Source organism: Hypomesus nipponensis, chromosome 23, assembly GCF_054491055.1.
Source record: "Hypomesus nipponensis isolate SF chromosome 23, ASM5449105v1, whole genome shotgun sequence".
Lineage (NCBI taxonomy): Eukaryota > Metazoa > Chordata > Actinopteri > Osmeriformes > Osmeridae > Hypomesus > Hypomesus nipponensis.
This window is the reverse complement of record NC_140383.1, coordinates 7,757,049-7,777,264: the sequence shown is the minus strand read 5'-3', so window position 1 is coordinate 7,777,264 and position 20,216 is coordinate 7,757,049. Positions and strand designations below refer to the sequence as shown.

Sequence of the window (20,216 nt, the reverse complement as noted above, 5' to 3'; positions counted from 1 at the left end):
GCAGAAATAAGAAAAAGTTAAATTAATTTGTTAATTGTCAATCAACAAACCTTGTGGTCGATGAGGCATGTCTATAATCACATTTAATTGAATCGGATTGAGACTAACGCATAACAAATGTTTGACGTTTACAATACAAAACAGACAAATTCTATGAAATAAAACGAAATAGGCCTTTGTTGTTGTTGTTTTTTCTTCAAAAAGACCACTCTTCCTACACCAAATTTTTAACTTACGTCAATGGTATAGGCTACATTCATGTATAGTTTGTTAGCTGTATGGCTTAAGTTTTATTCGCCCCCAAACGACCCAAGAAGACATATTTACTCTCGTAGCCTATAAATAAAATGGTTCGGATTAATGGCACAGTTCCGTGTGCCATGTATTGATAAATGAACAATATCATTGAAACATAAAATCTAGTACTCATGTATGTCATAAATCGGCCTATGGGCTACCATGCACACCATTAGTCAAATGGGACAGTGGTCTGACGTATAGGCTTCACGAAATAGACAGCGCGAAGAAAACTAAAAATAACATTGCCAGGAGTGCGGTCAGATGATGTGTTTTTAAAAGATGTATCTCGTTGCGGGTAACGATTAATTTGTCTTTTAAACGATATTCTAATAGGCCCAGTGGCAGTTTGAGCGCACCTTCAACCATTTCTAAATTGCTTCCATTCAGAGGTCACGACTTCATTATTGCTCCGTTGCACCATTTTTCACTAATCGCTTTTACTTTAGACAAGCGTTCCTGTCAAGATGGCATTTCCACCGTGAAATGGATGGAACGCATTGGTGAAAATAAAAACATAGGCTGTATATGCATTGCAAAAATTATGTTAATAAAACAATTAAAACACAATAACAATAATAATAATACTTTTTTTAACAATAATAATATAGGCTAATTGTTTTTGTTGTTGTTTTTATTAGGCAATTTAGGTCGAAAAGTATTATACCCTGTCATTGTTACATATATGTTGTCATAGTCTAAGGCCTACTATTATAAATGCTAGACTATCTCTAATAGTAGGCTATAACAGGCCTACTGTTATTATTAACATCCCTGTTATTAGAATATTATTATATTGGTAATTGTATTATTAACAGTTCGTTCAAATAATATACCATTAGTCATTCTGATTTAAAAATCAAACTCAGTAAAAGGCGCAGCAAAGAAAGGATTGTGTTGAGCCCTGTAGGCTTGGCTGAATTTATAAAAATGTTAAATCCCGCAAACTGTCTTTACAGCGCATTGTATTCATCTATATCTCTGTGGAATAGGTGAGATTTGTAGCCAAACAATTTCGATATTTTAGGCATCTTCCGGCATTTTCAAGTTGATCAGAACCAACACTAATCTTCTTACGCTTGTTTCGAAGTGCAGTCCTTTAAGAGATATGATATGAAACAAAAAGTATTGTTTTCCATTGGGTGAATGGCACACCCCTGGCAGTCCCACCGCCTCTTTTCCCCGAGTATAAGTATTTACCTGAAATCAAATCCGTCTGACCTAAGACATGGAGAGAGAAAAGTTGGAGGGAGAAAAAGAGTTGTTAGCGTCAGCACTCTGCACTATGTCATAGGGTAGAAGTATTTGACAGTTGGAATTATCTGTAAATACTTCATTAAACTGTGTATGAGTTACCCCTTGTGCCTCACGGTCCACTTCTGGTAAGATTTACAAATGATAACATAAACAGACGGAAAAGAAATTCAATTCGTGTTTGAAAGGGCGGGGGTTTCTTGAAGAATTTGATCGGTCTACTTAACAACTAAAAGCGTAATGAGGTTGGAGCGCATGTCCAATGTTAAGGCCAGAATCTAACCTACTTGACCTGCCACACTGATTGTCCTACTAAAACAGCCCCGTGTCCCGCTCATCACTTAGAGCTCAGCCATTTCCATTCTCACTAACGTCTTCCAACAATTAGAAAATATAAGAGGGAGGATGGAGTTTGAACTATTTAGTACAGTTTCAATACATATATATATATATATATATATATATATATATATATATATATATATATATATATATATATATATATATATATATATATACAGTTCTAGTTCAATCAATGAAAATATGTCCAAGGTTGCCAGCAAACTGTATTGAAACTGTACTAAACTGTACTATATATATACTTTTTTTTTTCTTTTCTTTTTCTATTGAATAATTAAGAAGGCAAGTAATCTTGCCGATAATAGCCTACATTTATACAGGTGTGCAACAAATCACTGACAAAATGAGACTAACTGGTTTCTGAACCATCTAAAATAAAAGCCTATTATGCATGCCTACCTAGAAGACAAACCAGTGGTGTATGTTAAGTTCCATCAATGCTGCTAGTAACCCACACTCACCCTCATCCTCTAATAAACATTCATTTAACAATATTTCAATTGCATTACAAAGTTAGCCCTATGTATGTGCAGTGGATAGAGAAAAAAAGGAGAGAATGGAGGTGGTGGCTTGAAAAGTAGTGCATGTGGTTTTACTGTAGCTACTGATGCTGTTGGCATTTAAACAGAGGGAGACAGATAAAGGTCAAGGTCCACACTCACACACTCAGTTGACTTGTCTTCTTACCATCAGCAACCTCACTTCCTGGAGGCTTCTGGGATTGCATGGTCCTCCAAGTTTCCAGTACCCACGTCCTTTAACTTCAGGTCTCGTGGTCCCGCTTCTCAAAAGTCAAATGGGAGATTCAAGGTAAACAATGGCGACAGGAAGAAGTTTCACTTTGTGGATCCCCCGTGAGTGGGTGGATCCGACTTGAAGCATGTCAATCATTGACTATTAGATACCAAGGAAGAAGCTGTTGTCCCTTTTATTTGGTTTAAAAGGGGTAAATCATTAAATGCATACTGAAGGAAACCTATTTTGTGAAATGCTGTATCAATAGATACCTTGACAAAGAGACAACCCCTTTGAATCAAAATATTTCAGCTTGCAAGTTTCAGCCAAGACTATGTCATTGGTGGAGCGTAGTGTAGTTCCAAACAGCCTGAACACACTCTGACATGTGAGAACGTGTAGACGTAACCGTGTGAGACAGAGATAGAGAGAAGGAGTGTATGTGTTGTGACTGATTCCTGTGCGACTGTGATAGTAATCTATCTGGCTGTGTGGAGAAGCCAGGGTCAGAGGTGGCCGCAGCGCTGTGATCTTGTATTTGTTATTGCTATGCTGCCCTTGGACAGGTTAACACAGCATTGCCTGGTGGCTCACAGAGTACACACACACACACACACACACACAGTGGGGAGTAGATTTTTGTTGAAAGGACCTAGGGCAGTTTATCTAAACTGATGAAATGTTATCCCAGTACAGGGAGGAAAAGACCCTGCCACACATTGACCTGATCCCCCACTGTTCATGGATCTGCACTCCAGATCAGCCAACCCACTGACATATCCTCTAAAATATACAATTCAGTAAATATGAGCACCTCTTGCATCTCACCAAGCATACTTGTGATATCTGGAGCAGCTGTCAGATGAACGACAGCATAGCATGCCAGCAGAGGTATGCAAAAAGTGTCAGAGGATTAGTATGTGTGCGTCAGGCGTAAAGGTTCCTTCCAGCCATGGGGACTCTTTTGAGTCTGCTGATAGTCTAACCCCCACCACCACCCGACCTCTCGTTCTTCAAAGCCCTCCATGGTCCTGCTAATATGGAACACATTGGCGTCCAGTGCCCAGACCAGCCAGGCAGGCATCAGATCGGGCTGAGAGGCCAAGCACAGCCACTTAATCAGCCATTATTTATGGGACTGGAAGGTTTAAATCAACATGAGCAGGAACTGGAGCCAGGCCTTATGGGTTTATAACTGCTGTCAAAATAATCACATACAGATATATTCATCAGAGCTCTCACCCCTCCCATCTTGTCTTCCTCTGTCCACCCTCCCCACTTCACTACTCAGGTCCTCTGCTCTCCTGTCTCCATCCTTGCGTCGCCTCGTCCCTCTCAGCATCACCAGACAACAAAAACAAACAGCAAATCATTGTGTACAACAAAATATGATTGAAATGACAAATAAAACCACTTGATTTCACTTGACTTGACTTGGAATACATGATGAAACATCAACAATAGTTCTCACCTGAGGGGGTGAGATGGGGAAAAAGGAATGGAGACAAAATTGATAGAAATAATGAATGAAGAAAGAGAGGGAACAGAGAAACAGACTGTATATGACTAGTGAGTGAGTAGGAGGGAGAATGAGAGAGAGAGAGAGAGAGAGAGAGAGAGAGAGAGAGATGTATGTATATGGATGGATAGAGAAACAGGAGCAGGGAGTCGAAAGAAGTTTGTAAAATGAAAACAAATGGCAATCCTGACTGAGTAAAATTACATGATCGATGAAGCTACTTAGAGAGGAACAGAAGCATTAGTATGATCGTGCAAGGTCTGGTCTGGAGAAATTTAGAAATGGAGGGGAGGAGGGAAGCACAAGGTAAATTATGGAAGAGAACTGGTGAGGGAATAGGTGTTCTAGAAATCTACATGTGCTCATGGGTAACTAGGTTGCAATGTATTAATTGAGGTGACATGTCATGAATGGAGGGTTTGAGAGGCACAAATGTTTAGATTCATGACAGACAATTTAAAGGCAGCTTAAATGGTAAGGGCTTTTTGTGAACTGGACATTTTTGTATGCAAGACTGACAATGATGTCCATTGATATTCTGTGTGTATTTCTGAACTTCAACCTGTTTGATGAGCTCAACGAATTGGTGAGTGATCACGCTTACAAAAGCTTTGAAGAAACCAAATAAAATGTGATATAATAGCAATAACTTCCACAAAAGGATATGTTTGAGAGGGAAATGAGACTTTATAGAACAAAAAACCCTCTCTTCTTTTACTGTCTGATTTCAAACTTGTAAAAAACAAACCTTTGTGGAGAGAACAAGCCCCAGGGAACATCATCCTCCAAACCACAACTTCTCTTCCTCTCCTGGCCTGTCTGATCCAACAGCTTCACTCCTCAGAGAGGCTAACCAACCTAGCAACACTCTGAGAAGTCTGAGGGTGGCTTTGGGTGAAACCACACTGAGTAAAAGAAGGGAAAGGGGAAGGAACAGAAAGAGAGAGAGAGAGAGAGAGAGAGAGAGAGAGAGAGAGAGAGAGAGAGAGAGAGAGAGAGAGAGAAAGGGGATGTAGAGGCAGAGTAGTGGGAACGTGAGACCCTGAAGGTAAGAATAAGAGCAGCCAACACTTTTTCTAAGTAAAGTTGCACCTGGTTTATTTCAGTGTGCCTGTGAGAGTGTGTGTACTGGATTGGCGGTGGGGAGCGGGGGTCTTGTCAAGGACAAGGCCAAGCTAGGTTTGCTTTGTGCGGCCAGCTACAGACCGGGTGGCTGGGGTGGGGGGAGGGGGGGGGGTTTGCAGGCAAAGGTGGCTTGTGGCTACTGGCCTGGGGGTCTGCCTGCAAGCCTCTGCTCTTGGGCTAACTGATTAGGCCTAATTTGATGGGGGTCTTAAGGGAGAAGCCCCTTTCACCCACCCACTTCCCATGGGAGGCTGGAATAGGAGCTTGGGGCCCCTCAGAACGGCGCCCACCCGCTCGGCAGACAGACCCCTTCTCTGGATGAAGTTCCATAGCCTGGCCAGGGGCAGGCAAGGGAGTTTGTGTGTATCTGTACGTGTGGGTGAGTGTGTGTGCATGTGTGCACTAGTGTGGAAATGAGGGATAAGCAGACTTGGGGATTGAGAGCAGGAAGTGATGATTTAAACAGAGCACCAGAGACGCCTGCAACAGAACTGGCCAAACTGGGTTCTCTCGTTCACGGTTGAAACCGTAACAGCAATAAAGCGCTGTGTGGGTTTAAGGGAAAAGGTAAGCTTTGCGTCATCCCACTTAGGCGTCTCCCATCCACTTAGTGTCTAATTTTCTGCTATTAGTGCCTGACTGACATCCGTCAATTTTGTGCAACACAAAAAGAGATTCACTCACAGTTAACAATTAATCAGTCTCTCTCTCTCTCTCTCTCTCTCTCTCTCTCTCTCTCTCTCTCTCTCTCTCTCTCTTTCTTTCTCTTCCTCATCGACACACACACACTCATTCTCTCTTCCCTTCTCCCTCTCGGTAGATCTGGGCTTTGTTGACTATTGTTGTTGAAAGCACTGCCATTGCCATGGCACTTTATATTGGTCAACTCGTGTCAACAAGGCCCAGAGATCACCACCCTGCAATCTCCCATTAGATCAGATGCTATTAGGGTGGAGCTCATGGCCTGAGTCAACACACTGATCCTTGCTTTTAAAAAGGGTTATCTAATCTAGTCAACAGGGCCGAGATGGACTTTGAGACACAGGAGATCAGGTTGATGCCATGGGTCTTGTTTAACTGGAAATAAAAGTCCACTCAAGATGAGACTTCTTCATTGGTTGGATCCACTGACAATCCTCCATCTTGAGGGCCAGGCTTTATGAGAAGGTACAGATAAGGGTTAATTATAGGCCCTGTGGGTGCTTTGAAAAAGGTCAATTAGGGTCTGGAACTGATGGTCTGAGACGGTTATGGTGGGGAAGTTCCCTGCTGCACTCACATCAGATGTGATTCCGTGGGGGAAGCCAAATAGTCTTTTTAAAGGATACTATGTATGACCAGTCACTGATTCACATCCAGGTGAGCGGAGGGGCAACAGTCAAGCTGACTTATTATATATTACATATATTACATATTACATATTCAATGCATTCAGAAATGACGTCAATTAATGAACAAAAATGGCACAACACCGGACATAACATTTATAAAAAAGATCGATAAAAAGCTATCAACTCATTTTGACCTTTGTTCTTTTACCCTCTTCCTCTGTCCCTGCGAAGTCCAGCCAGGTCCCAGGTCAGTCTCTGCCATGCCTCTCCATGCCTGGCTGCTTGAGCGGCCAGAGGAGGCTCTGTTCATGGGCCCCTCCTGCCCAGCGTCAGTCTAAGTGCTCCTGACAGCCCACCGCACAGTTATTAACTGTGATCCTCCTCTACAGGGCCCCGGCCCGCACCCACGCCGACAGGAGGGGCGGGCCCGCCAGAGGGCTCCGTTCACACACAAAGACTGCTTTCACCACTCATATGCATCATAACCCCCCCCACACACACACACACACACACACACATCCAGACCCTACATCCATATTTACAGCATTTCATATTCACGTACAATTTTGAATCAGTACTAATATGGCCCCATTCATATGGTCCGGCAGCTGGAGAATTTTCAGAAGTGACCTGCTGGGATGCTGCCAATACCATGACAACGATGGCAAGTGACAGTAAACGGGTGGGGGTTTCGTGTGTTTGCTGTCCAATATGCAAATTGACGGGGAAAGTCAGATTGATCTTTTATGACTAATAAGAGCTAAACAGCCATGTTTTGTATGGACATGGATTGGAAGTCATCGTAAGAGACGATAGCTTTGCTGACTTGACATTGCCTGACATGCTGTCCATGACTCTGTTTTTCCTCAAGATAGGTGGTCTGCATCATTGTTTGTCTCACTCTGGCCTCCAGCCACCCCTTCCTGAGGATGTGGGAAGCACAGCGAGGCAACAGTCCCTTTTAAACAACAAAATGCCTCATTAGACGACAAAATTGGGTCAGAAATAAATAAATGTTTGAGGTGGGAGAGACAAAGATACATACAGCCGACTGTGTTTAGTACCCAAAGGCATTCAGCATAAACAGCAGCTCGTCCTATATAACAGAAGGGCTTAGTCGCCGGATCGAAAAACCCAAAGCCACTTTTCCTGCCCGCACTTCCCATAATTAGAGCCCCACAAGTCACTGTTGAATAGTTGAGGCTTTTCTCTTTGAGGCCACTGGCTTTTATTTAGCAGTGCGACATACACAGGCAAGGAAGGTTCATCCCCAGCGGTGTTCAAAGCTGTGGTGGGCTGAGGACACGGCTGACAGGCATTACTCCTTACAAAAGCTGCCTTTTGTTTGCTTTATGCTCTGATCCCACAAATTGTAGGCTTTGTCCATCAACATTTCTTTTTTGGGATAACCTTTTTTTTTTCTTTCTCTCTTTTTCTCCCTTTTATACTTGATGGTGTACATTGATAACCACACCGGGTTACATGATGGCTGTCTCTTGGATTCATTCCAGAATACTGTTGTTGTTTTATTTATTTTTCACAAATGTGAAAAGCCCTCGTAAATGTTTGCAAGATAACTTTATTTTTCATGAATGTAAATACAGTTTATTATCAATGTACATTCCAAATCATAAATATAAATCCTTTCTAGTGTCTGTGCCACAACTTCCCATGACACCCTCCTGGCCTTGTAGCTGGTTAGGCTTCATCAAGGTAGCCCACGGCCAAGTCAGTGCTGGTCACAACACATCACCCACAGGCGCCATACGACTCCTCCTCCTCTTCCTCCTCCTCTTCCTCCGGCTCAATAACCCCTCAGCTTGTGCCTCTTAACCCCTGGGCAGCACTAAAGGACTCATTAGCCTCAAGGTCAAGTGGGATCCTAGCTGCAGAACGCAGAAGCACATGGAGGAGGAGCACATGGACATTTTAACCCGCCCAGTCACCAGAGATCAAGGTAGTGACAGTAACACAGTAAGGGACTGTGACAGGGTGGGAAACCTACTGCAGCGCAGACGGGGTGCTCTGAACAATATCAGGGACAATGCTGCTCCCATGTGGTTTATGACGGTAAGTACATAGACATGGTTTTAAGTGGGAATCTCTTGCCAATGGAATGAAGGGGCTTTCAGATATTTTAGAGATCTGCAACATCACCAAAATATATAACTGCTTAAAGTAAGACTATTCAACCAGAAGGCTAATGGGTTGGATACTATTTATCAAGCAGGAGTGATAACGGCTAAGGGACTAGTGATGGATTATAAAAGATTACCATCCACCACAGCCCTGCTATGGGTGTTAAACACTGGCCTCAAACAAGAAGCATCCCCCAAGTTGGGAACGTGTGTGTGTGTGTTGGTGTGAACTGAGCCAGCAACTTTTACAGTTGACAGTAACAACCTTGCAGATGACAAGAAATGTTTGTGTCTGACAGACCACACACAGAAATATCAGGTATTCTCTTGCACACTTTACATCCATACCTAATAAAGCACACACTTATGCAGACCAATAAATCCTCTGTGTCTGCCTACAGGCATCAACTGAACATCCATGCTGGTGATGTCTTTACTGTACATTAAGCACTAAATCAGCAACTACACCCTAATAGATCTGGCCACACTTTCTATTACCACTGAGTCAGTGCCAACCTATCTAGCTCAAGGATATCATAAACATATATTAAGAGCCAAGCCAATATTCATATAAACTTTTAATTGAATTTTCAATTGAAAAGTAACATTTGTCTATTCCAGTAGAGCACTCCGGAAAATCGGCCAGTTTATTCACAGTTCATCCCTTTCTGTTAGGAGGAGCAGTCCAGAGACTAGGCTGGGGAGAAGGAGCCAGATTCAAAGGGGTGGATGACAGCCCCAAGGGGACATGAGCGTTGGGAGGGAGAGGGATGGACTTCAACTCCCCGGGTGATGGATGAGGATGTTGAGGACGATGAGGTCACTCCACTGTGGCGCGGCTGAAGAGGTCAACTCTGGTTACCGTTGCCTTAAAGCAGACACACAACATACAAATCCCTTCCACTACAGAGAGAAAAACACTAAATCTGTACATAAATGTGAAAAAAAAATTGTTTCTTCCTTCCATATTTACACAATGCATACTTCATGTTTGGCTTGTTTACAGAATAGTGACAATGGGGAACCACGTCACAATTTTTTCATCAGTGAATAGTGTCTAACTGCCTGGGGAAACCTCCAAAGAGCCTAAGAAAGGGATGACAAGCCCTCTGGGGTTTGATAGAAAGTCAATTATTTGATCCCGGGCATTAATCGAGATCCAGGGGCATCAGAAGTGACTGCTGTTGTACAGAGGCCATTACTGAGTTGGGTAGGCAGCACTGAAAGTAATAGTCTTGGCGATTGATACAGTGCTGGACAATAAAGGTTCTTTGATGTGAACATCTGAATGCTGTAAAATGAAAGTCATTTAAGAATTGAAAACCTAAATAAGGCAATAAAATAAAAAAAAGCCTCACTGCTAATTTATATTATTTTAGAAAATGTTGCCACTGTTAGAATGCATGACATTTAAAAGGAGAAAAACCACAAATAAATTCAACCCATCCTGAGAACAAGTCACCCCAAAATAAATAAAACCCTGCCTCCTGGCCTCTGCTCGCTCAGAGTGTGTGTGTGTGTGTATCGGAGACAGAGCAATCAGTCCACACTCTGTCTTTTGATGAGTCAGTATCCCTGCAGGCCGTTGTACACCTTCTGCACAGACGCCTGTTTCAGGAGACTCCTCACACCTGGAGCAAGAACAAACAAGAACAACTGGAATCAGTGTCAAAACAGACATCCAAATGAAAAGACCCCCGGTAAGAAAATCCTTGACTTGGTCCCTCCCCCTGCAGATGTGTCCCCGCCCACCCAGCTCCTCCTTACCGTCTTTCTGCTGCTCGTCCAGCTGCTGCTGGGGGAACTCCACGTCGAAGGACACGATGAGGGAGCCACGGATGTTGTTGTTGTCAAAGTTGGGGAGGCCCTCTCCCTTCTTCCACAGCCGGGCGCCAGGTTTGGTGATCTTATCCCTCACTATGTGCACCTGGGGCACCAGAAGGAGAGGGTGGTCCAACACACTGTACAACTCACTCCGTTCAAATAACATTTGGATCGTATTTCATTTGATTAAAATCAAATTTTGTGTCGCACAACTGATGTGATGCAGTCAATCTTCTACAGCCAGGTTGTGTTCATCACTCTCTCCCTCACCTTGTGTCCGTCCAGATGTGCGATGACCATCTCAAAGCCCACCAGGGCCTCCACTAGAGAGATAGTGACGTTAGTGTACAGGTCATCTCCTCGACGCTCAAACACTGGGTGCCTGGAAAGAAACACACGGACATGAACAGTTACTTTAAAACCCCTAAACATACTCTAGCTAGAATCGTAATGAAGGATATGGGCTCGTACTTCATGACTTTGATGCGGAACCGTAGATCACCAGGCTCTCCGTCAATGTGCGGTTCACCTATGGATACACAAAATCATCATCCGCACAACAGTTAGCCTGAACACTACTGCAAAATAATCCTCAAGCTAGGGCCACGTTACACTATTCTTGAAAGCTCAACAAACAGATTTTCAGTTTCTTCTGTGCACACATCTAACGAACAAATGTCTTGACTTGTATTAGACTAGTCCGAGAAACGTACCTTCTCCAATGAATGGGTACTCCATCTCATCCCTCACCCCCTGCTCAATCTCCACCTCCAGAGTCCTCTCCTCATTTACTAACCTGTGGTGATGGAGACAGTTAAAGCACGCCTTGACTGCACACCGTCTTTATTGACATTACTGGGTTAACTGTTGCTGCATCCTCTATCTTGATTTAGAATCTCTTTAAGATGCCCATTGAGAAGTCAGTCTGAAGTGCCTGCATGTTACTCACTTGATATTAGGGCACTCATCGCAGACCACTTCCTGGGTCATCTGGAAACGGCCAGGTCCAAGCTGTGTGGTCCTCATTTCCTGTCTGCAGTTGCATTTCCTTTTCCCAGGGGCCTCCTTGGCAATAGGCTTGTTGCGCACAACCTAAGGGGTGCATTCAGGTGTATTAACAACACTGTCGGAAACCACTAGAGCAGGGGTGTCAAATCCACACCTGATTCAAATGAACGGGTTGTTATCAAGCTATGTGGAAGCCTGATAACGACTATTCATTTGAATCAGGTGTGCCGGATCAGGGATACATCTAAAACATGCAGGACAGCAGCTCTCGAGGACCAGGGTTGTCCACCCGTTTTAGACCTAAGGGGAGGACTACATTTCTGAAAGAAGAAGACCCGGAGTGCATTGTTTGACCGTCATCAGAATGCATACCTCTACAAAGTTCCCAGAGTACACCTCTTCAAGTGTGACCTCCAGGTCGAGGATGATGTCATTTCCCCTGGGGATGTTTTTGTCCTGTTGTTGCCGGTTCCCACCAAACATGAACCCAAAATCGCCAAAGAAACTGAGAGGAAACAGGAAAAGATTCTCAGACTTTGCATGACATGGCTCTAACTTGTGCTTCCATTTTAGTATTTTCATGGTTAGCCTCAAAAACCCAGACCCAAATCAGAAATGATTATATTACATTAATATTACAGGTCTGGCCACCAGTAATAAATGAGGAAATATTGAGATATTGACAAAAGTAGAGAAAGACGAAGATTCCGTTAGAAATCTGTCAAACAAAGTTGTGTGTCAACACAGGGAATGAAGATATATACACTAAGATGGGCCCACCTGGAGAAGATGTCATTGTGAGAGCCATGGTGACCTTCCTTCAGCCCTTCCTCTCCATAATGATCATACTGTTTCCTCTTCTCTTCATCTGAAAGCACCTACACACACAAACATGCATGTTAACCTGCACAGCATAGCCCTACCTGTACCCTATTTCTAGGAAACTGCATTATGCTTTCGTATTATCCTTAAGTTTCCATGATTGTGCGATGGCTTAAATAAAGACTTATTTTAATTTACTTTGGTGACATTTTAGCACAGGTTACAGCATTGCGCAATTTTCAGCGCACCAGCATCCTTCACAGAGCCGTTCCGACGGCTCCACGTCGTGTATTCACAAGTACCAGCAGATCAAAGTCTAAGCCAATCAGAGGCAGCCACACAGTCTTCATGGCCAATCATACTCGCATATCGTTTCCAACAACATCCTCATAGGTCGCGTCGTTGGCTACAAAATATCTTTGTTTCAGGTCCTCAAGCGCTTCCGCAGTGTGAAATAGAATACCAAACTCTATTTAAACCTTTGGCTATGGCCATAATCAAGTTGCATGTAGAAAACAACGCTGCACCTAAGCAGATGACTCTCAAGCATAGGACAGTAACTACCGTATATGCATGCACAGGCACATCCCCTGTTTTGTTGAGTGACTGTACCGGTTGCTGGTACTGTGGTCACGTTTTAAACAGCATATGAACTGGGAATGACATCACTCAACAAAGATAGTTAAGTTATAAGATGAACATATAGATTACTGAGTTATTAAGTACATACAGCATCAACATCATTTATATTCTTTGATTATTGTTACCTCATAGGCTGCCCCCAGGTCTGCGAACTTATCTGCGGCTTCTGGGTCGTCCTGATTTCGGTCAGGGTGAAGCTGAAGCGCCAGTTTTCTGTAAGCCTTCTTTATGTCCTTTACAGTTGCAGACTTACCTACCCCTAAGATCTTATAGAAGTCTCGCCTTGGTAATTAAAAGAAAGCAAATAAGAAAGATTTCACAAACTCTGATATCCATAATGTGACTGCCAGGGAGATGAAAACATAGCTAGGACAGCTTTCTAGCTTTCTTTGTGTGCATAGGTCCCTGTATGGTACTTCACTGTATTGGAAAGGATGTTATTATGACACATATCCAGCTAGCTGGGTAGGATATCTATAGCTAACAGGCTACATATGACTGAATATCAAGAGTAGAGCTAAAACAGCTAGCTCGCTAGTTACATCATTCAAACTAATTATGTCCGCTTAACATGATTTAGTGGACATAAAACATTCGCCTCTGTGTGAGATTACACAATTCCAGCACGCAAGTTAGCGCTGTATCCCCTTTTGAGCGTTTTCACACGAGAGGAATGGGGTTCAGCAGCGTAGACCAATCACAATGAAACATGTGTACTAGCCGGCGACACTGTTCAACTGGCGGTGTGTCAACTGGCAGAATATAGAGGACCAACCACTTACCCTGCAAGCACTGCCGAGACAAAACACAGGAAAAGACAGCATAAACTGCACAAATTCATCCCTTTGACAGCCATAGATTCGAATATTTCTTCAGGAGGCCAAGAGAATACCCCGGCTTTTTGAGATTGCTTCCCTGCTGTCACTCAGCTTCCTTCTGTCAGCGGAGCGCCCGCCCAGATTCTGACCGATGAATCGCCTCTCTTGTTAATGCCCGCCCCCTCTTAAAGAAGTAAGACCTTTACTTTGATCTGGATAAACGTACACATTTTTACTCTTTTCTCATTTCTTCTGGAGTTAAATAGCGGGGTACAGTTTTACGTGCATCTCAGATAGTCCTTTAAACATGTTTTATAAATGCTATGTAATTGTGCAACCTGCCTCCGCAGAAGTCCTTTCAAGCGCGACCCCGTGCGGCGTGTGCAACAGATGAGTATTTGGACCAATGTAGCGCGCCAAATAGGAAGTTGCTGTTTGTAGAATGTGTAGTGGCAAAACAACATGCCTGAAACATGGAAAATTGTTTTCAAGCTTTTATATTACACGTGAAATAAGTTTCAACATCTACTGTAATACCGGAGGAACTACAAATCGTGTGGACTAGTACTGAAAGTGAGTGGCTGCTTATGTTGTGTGGCTAACCAGCTAAACCAGCTAACTGTAGACTAGCTAGAGCTATCTGTTTACCTAGGAAACACACAATCTAGCTAGCTAGATTATAGCGAGGCTAGCTAACCGACTTGATCACTAACGGCAGGACCAAGTAAAGAAGAGTAGTTGGCTAGTCTTGCTTGCTTCATAGCTTTCCCGCATATTGAAACGACTGTTGTTGTTAGTAGTCGGCTAGATAGCTTGCTGACAGCTAGGTTAGTCTATCTAGATTGAAAATGTTGTCATGGGAACCTCGGTGCATCCAAAGCCAGGTAGAAATTGCAGGTAGTCCGCGGCCAGTGCGGTAAGCAGTCACTGTAATGTTTGTTTGTGTATGTTGTATGTGATATTAAGACTGTTCCAACCTAATTTGGGGGCAAAGGATTTAGCTTCAATTTCCATGTTCCAGAGAAGGGCCCTTTCATCCACCAACTCAATTCAACCATTCTAAACATAATTTCCTCTGCCTTCAGCTTTTGTGTCCCATTGGTGTAGTGCATAGACCTGCTAATATCGTTTTCCAGTATTACCTGGTTACCTGTAGCATACCAATACGACGTATTCACCTAATACTGCTGTGAATGTGTCATTCCAGAAATGGATTGCAGCAGTGACAATGTGAGTGTATGGCCTCGCATGGAGCCCTTCCTGTTGGGAACACTGCAAGCGGCTCCTCCCACCAAGCTCAGCTTGCACTACCTGCGCAAGATGGCGTCCTACGTGCGCCTACGAGAGGGCTGCTTCCCTATGCTAGGCTGGCCCATGTGGCGTCACATCGCCTGTGGCAAGCTGCAGCTGCAGGAGGACCTGGCCTGGCTCTACTTTGAGACCTTTGACCTCTTGACTGGCCACCCCCCAGACGAGAGACTGGAGTGGGCGGAGTCTTTGTCGCAGTGCTCGTCACAGAGAGATTTGGACCGCCAGAGGAGCAAGGTGAGTGATGGACAGAGATCTGGATGGGTTCTCAGATCTCAGAGGTTCTCAGTTTTCTTCAGTTTTGGGTGTCGGGAGGGACTGTGAAAGTATGCTATTATGTTCTCACTCCTATTGTGTGGTGATAGGGGTCTCTTACAGGGTGTGTTGTGTAGGCTAGTTCTCAGAATTGTTATTGAGCTCTTAGAGTAACAAACTAATGCTGTGGTGCCAACATGCCTTGGTGCTGTGTTCAATCTTTTTCACCCTTTAACTTTTCTCCACCCATTCCCTCATCTCTCTCTCGCTCTCTTTATTTTGCTCTGCCAGTTGTGTGTGAACACGCTGCAGTTCCTTCTTTTCCTCTACATCCAACAGCTGAACCATGTGTCTCTTCGCACCTCTCTCATTGGTGAAGAGTGGCCCAGCCCCCGTGCCCGCTCACCTTCCCTGTCCTCAGAGCGCGAGGCCAAGACCAGCTCCCAAAACAAGGTCCTCACACACAAAAACACCATGCAATATAATAGTTCAGATTTTATTGTTTATTGCACTACAGTTAAAATGTTGGGTAGCTCAGTGGTAGAGCATTTGACTGCAGATCAAAAGGCTGCATGTTCAAATCCTCACTCTCCTATACATTGCTTTGGGGAAAAAGTAAACACATTGTTAAATTAGTATTGTCACACTGTGCCTGGTAAATCCAGACAGTTCCTCAGATCTAACTACCAAACTATGGATCACTGCACTTTTGATCCTTGATTATCTGCTGCACTTTTTTTTTTTTTACATGCACTGTCCTATATGGCTTTGGATGAAAATGAATACCTTGTAATATGTAAATGTTCATGGCTCAGATTGCCTAGCACAAAAGGCAACTTCAAGAATGTAAACGGCATTGATGCAAGTTATTTCCACACTCCTTCACCATGATGTCTTTTCTGCTGTCTCACCAGTAGAACTGGGATGACCAGGCACACCTGGGCTTCATCCAGAACCACCTGTGTGAGCTGCTGGAGCTGCTGGTGGAGCCCGGACAGCTCTCTGGCTCTGGGCAGGCCATCAAAGACAGCAAGGTCTGACGGACATGTTGTGCATCTGTTTTAAAATGGTCAAATCAAGAGATGTATTCTATCAGTCGTACCTGCTTTTTCCCCCCATTTGTACGTCTGTTTCACTGTGTTTTCAAGCACCACCACATCACTTCAGATATTATTCTTGAAGAGATTTGATTTACTCTCATTTAATATGTGATTGTGGTGTCCAGGTGTCTTTGGAAGCCCTGCCAGGCCTTAGCCTGCTGTTGGAGGGGACTGTGGGCAGTGGGCGGGGGGTACACCCCCTCCACAGGCTGCTCTCCAAAGCACCCTTCCAGGCCCAGGCAGGCTTCTCCAAACTCAGCCGCTCCTTCCCCCTGCATCAGCTCATGTCCTGGCTGCGACAGACCCTAGTCCTCAACCCCTTTGGCATGTCCGCCTGCCTGCGCTCTGGCAAGAAGCTAGCCTGGGCCCAGCAAGGTGTGTTGCGCATTTGTGTCCCAGTTTTACTGAAGCAACTTATGGTTGACGAGTGAAAAACCTTTTGTTGAGATGCATGTGTATCTGTCTGTGTTTAACTGTACTGGTGTTTGTGTCCTGCAGTGGAGGGCGCCATGAAGAGAGCTAAAATTGCCCGGAACACCCACATGGCCCCTCCAGGAAGCCGCATGGTCCTGATGTCCCAGGTGTTTAGGCAGACTCTGGCCAAGGATTCAGAGAAGCTGGTGGGAGCCAATGTCAAGGTGCACCGCTGTAGCGAGGCTTTCATCTACCTGCTATCCCCTCTCAGGTCAGCTGCTCCCCTCAGATACTGAGTCATATTTTCAGTGTGCGTGATTTCTCTTACAGTATCTATGTAAAAACATGTATCTTATGCATATTTTCCTTGGCTGTCCTGCCATAAATTGGCATGTTTTGTAGGTCGGTGAGTCTAGACAAGTGTCGTAACAGCACGGTGGTCTTGGGTCCAGTGGAGACCAGTGTTCACCTCCAGAGCTGTGATAACGTGCGGCTGGTGTGCGTGGCCGGCCGTTTGGCCGTAGGGGCCTCCTCGAACTGCACCATCCACGCCCTGACCCCCACCCGGCCCTTGCTCCTACCAGGCAACACCGCTCTAACCCTGGGCCCCTTCCACACATACTACCCTTCCCTGGAGGACCACATGGCCAGGGTGGGGCTGGCAGTGGTGCCCAATGCCTGGGACCAGCCCTTACTGCTGGGAGCAGAGGGCACCACTCTTGACCCGGCTTGCTACCGCTTGCTGCCCCCTGAGGACTTCTACCCCCTGGTGGTGCCTTTCAAGATGGAGGGGGACACATGCGAAGTGCCAGGGGGGTTGCCACCGGTGTACCAGAGGGCCCTGGAGAGTCGTGAGCAGAGAGTGCAAGACTGGCAGAGCACGTTAATGGAGGCCAACCTCAACAAGTGAGTAACACATGAGTAGACTGTTCAGAGGGATGCCACTGTAATTAACCAACTATTTTAGCTTTCCATTTTGACATGGGATGTCATTAGACAGGAGGCGCTGTATAGTGATTGAGCCTCGCTCCTTTTTAATGTGTTGTGAAGGGTGAAGCAGGAGGGATTATAGAGGAGTATTTTATGGTGGTAGTAATGATGAACTCGAAAGCATTATGGAGCCATTTGTCTTATCAGAGAAGTACGTGAGGATTTTGGTTGGTTTGGTGTAATACGACATGTTGTGTTTGTTTTGTAGAGAACAGCGTCACCAGTTCAAGGCGCTGGTGGAGCAGAAGTTTCACGAGTGGCTGCTGGAGACTGGTCACAGACAGGAGCTGGACAGCCTTACCCCTTTCACAGTCTCCCCCGAGGACCCCGCGGGAGACCAGAGCTCAGCTCAAAGACTACTTGAACCCAAGCCAAGGGACACCAAACAAAAAGGCACCAATTCCAGGCAGGCAATGGGACGGACACCTATGGCTTGCTGACCTTGGGGAGGGGGGGGGTCCTTTCACTGAGGTCCCAACAAACCTATTTGTTACTGGCCCACTAACAGGCAGCCATGTGTGCAGATGTTCCAGGCAGGCCTGGATCTGCTGAGCGGCACTACAGCCAGGATGGGGGAGAAGTCATGGGCCGGAGCAGCACTCAGTCCTCAGACCCCTCTTCTAACCCATGTAACCCATACAATGTCTGTACCTTCTGCTTCTCCCTGAAGGATCCCCACGTGCTTCAAAGTGCCCAGGCACTCCTCAGCATTTAGTCAGACGGACCGTCTATTAAAGGGAGATTCTGCCATTTTTCGACCCACTTTTTCCGTGAGTGAATGAGTAGACACACTCTTGAGGGTTTAAAGGTGGATATTAAAAAGACAGTGATTTTGTTGGTAACAACACTTGGAATATGGTGGATGAGTCACGGTACCATGCTGTTAGATACTCAGGATTTATTTTCAAGTGTATTTTTATGTTCTTGTTTACCAATGAAATAATGGGGAATGCAGTTAATGCAGAAGTTGACCATCCACTCTTAAGTAAAAATGAATAAATGTAAATGCTGATGTACTGTATGAATACGTATTTAGCAATAATTCCTTAATTAATAATAGCCCTTTATCTGGTATGTGGGTGTGATGAATTGTAATAGCATTTGTATAGAGTGAATATGCCAATTCAATTAGCATGGGGGGTAGAATGTGACGACTATCTGCCTCATTAGCTTCCGTGATATATGTATGACCTTTTAGGTACTGGAGGCCAATGACCTGTAGATAACAGTGCCTCTTTTTTTATGAGTACAGCATATGCTAGCTGTATGGAATTGCTGTATTAGAGCAGATTTCCGTTATAGTTCAAGGATTGGTGGACCAGTCAAAAACCTGTACTGTAGAATATGCTTAGAATAAGGGAACAGTGAGTAATGTTTCTGACATGTATTTAAGTTTGATGGCCAGTGTGGGGAAGATGTAAGCGATTGTATTATTATGCCTTAACTGCTGTAGTTTACTTGCCTTTGTCTGACATTGCACTATTATGCCCTTACAGTTTCAATAGAAAATGATTTGCAATAGTTTGTATGAGCACACGTTGTTCTCTGCTTGTAGAGAAAATGAATAAAGAAAATCTTTTTGGATGGAGGACTTTCTGGATTGTTGATTATCACTGCCTTTTCCATGCTAGATTAGACTCTTGTAGAAGACAGGACAGTGGCTCAGTACAGGAGAAAATGTTACTACCCCAGTTACAACATTGTGCCAAATCAAGGCCAGTTGACTTTAGTTTATTTTGAGGGAAAATCAGATGTTTCTGTATCATCCCAGATTCCTACCCCTGTTCTGACCCTGCACTGATAGGTACCAGAGGCAGGACAGACTCATGCCAGATGTAGATGCTCATGTCGTTTGCAAACTTCTTCAAGAGTAGGTGTAATTAACCAGGCATGTCCTACTTAACTATGACTGAATGAACAAATGCCCAAGAACAAGTCATGCAATGCAGATTGCAGCTCAGTGCATCTCTGCCCATGCATATGGCTACACATTGGCATGAGCTGGTGGTGGGCACAGGTTGGGGGATGGTAGGGGCAAGCTAGCGGGCTTGGCACATGTTGTGGTATGGGGCTGATGTGAGTTGGGGGGCATTGGAGCCAGGCAGCAGAGAGTCAATGGGCACTCTAACCACCCTGCCATTATACCGTAATCCCACTTCGCTTTTTCTGGAAAAACTGAATAGCACTAGAATCACTGACTCAATTTTTGGATCTAATTTTCATGACAAAGCGATTGTTCCCTTGCGTCCTCTGTTTATAAACGTTGAGAGGCTGGG

The 20,216-nt window shown here is 44.5% G+C and overlaps 2 protein-coding genes across 4 annotated transcripts; one reads left to right on the top strand and one right to left on the bottom strand.

Annotated features, from left to right (window-relative positions):
• Positions 1 to 9,324: 9,324 nt before the first annotated feature.
• dnajb11 (DnaJ heat shock protein family (Hsp40) member B11) lies at positions 9,325 to 14,031 on the bottom strand. The gene is made up of 10 exons (XM_084688749.1): positions 13,838 to 14,031; positions 13,181 to 13,337; positions 12,372 to 12,469; positions 11,964 to 12,096; positions 11,533 to 11,675; positions 11,297 to 11,379; positions 11,055 to 11,112; positions 10,854 to 10,965; positions 10,527 to 10,686; positions 9,325 to 10,390 (listed from the first exon to the last, which is right to left on the bottom strand). Exons 1-10 carry the CDS (start codon positions 13,909 to 13,911, stop codon positions 10,326 to 10,328), a joined length of 1,083 nt encoding a protein of 360 aa, XP_084544875.1. The 5' UTR covers positions 13,912 to 14,031; the 3' UTR covers positions 9,325 to 10,325.
• tbccd1 (TBCC domain containing 1) lies at positions 13,936 to 19,524 on the top strand. 3 transcript variants are annotated; one of them, XM_084688747.1, is made up of 8 exons: positions 13,936 to 14,066; positions 15,081 to 15,418; positions 15,728 to 15,889; positions 16,354 to 16,470; positions 16,662 to 16,911; positions 17,035 to 17,221; positions 17,353 to 17,856; positions 18,149 to 19,524. In XM_084688747.1, exons 2-8 carry the CDS (start codon positions 15,083 to 15,085, stop codon positions 18,378 to 18,380), a joined length of 1,788 nt encoding a protein of 595 aa, XP_084544873.1. In that variant the 5' UTR covers positions 13,936 to 14,066; positions 15,081 to 15,082; the 3' UTR covers positions 18,381 to 19,524. The 3 variants fall into 3 exon arrangements, with proteins under 3 accessions (XP_084544873.1, XP_084544872.1, XP_084544874.1); XM_084688746.1 differs by lacking the exon at positions 13,936 to 14,066 and adding an exon at positions 14,073 to 14,446; XM_084688748.1 differs by lacking the exon at positions 13,936 to 14,066 and adding an exon at positions 14,470 to 14,789.
• The last annotated feature ends 692 nt before the right edge of the window (positions 19,525 to 20,216 follow it).

Excerpts from the sequence above, each read along its gene's own strand:
- dnajb11 (XM_084688749.1), bottom strand. The coding sequence starts at position 13,911 with ATGGCTGTCAAAGGGATGAATTTGTGCAGTTTATGCTGTCTTTTCCTG. Across the intron at positions 11,676-11,963 it reads ACTCTGGGAACTTTGTAGAG|GTTGTGCGCAACAAGCCTAT; the intron begins GTATGCATTCTG and ends TGCACCCCTTAG. Across the intron at positions 10,391-10,526 it reads GGACGAGCAGCAGAAAGACG|GTGTGAGGAGTCTCCTGAAA; the intron begins GTAAGGAGGAGC and ends TTCTTGCTCCAG.
- tbccd1 (XM_084688747.1), top strand. The coding sequence starts at position 15,083 with ATGGATTGCAGCAGTGACAATGTGAGTGTATGGCCTCGCATGGAGCCC. Across the intron at positions 15,419-15,727 it reads TGGACCGCCAGAGGAGCAAG|TTGTGTGTGAACACGCTGCA; the intron begins GTGAGTGATGGA and ends TTGCTCTGCCAG. Across the intron at positions 17,857-18,148 it reads ATGGAGGCCAACCTCAACAA|AGAACAGCGTCACCAGTTCA; the intron begins GTGAGTAACACA and ends TTTGTTTTGTAG.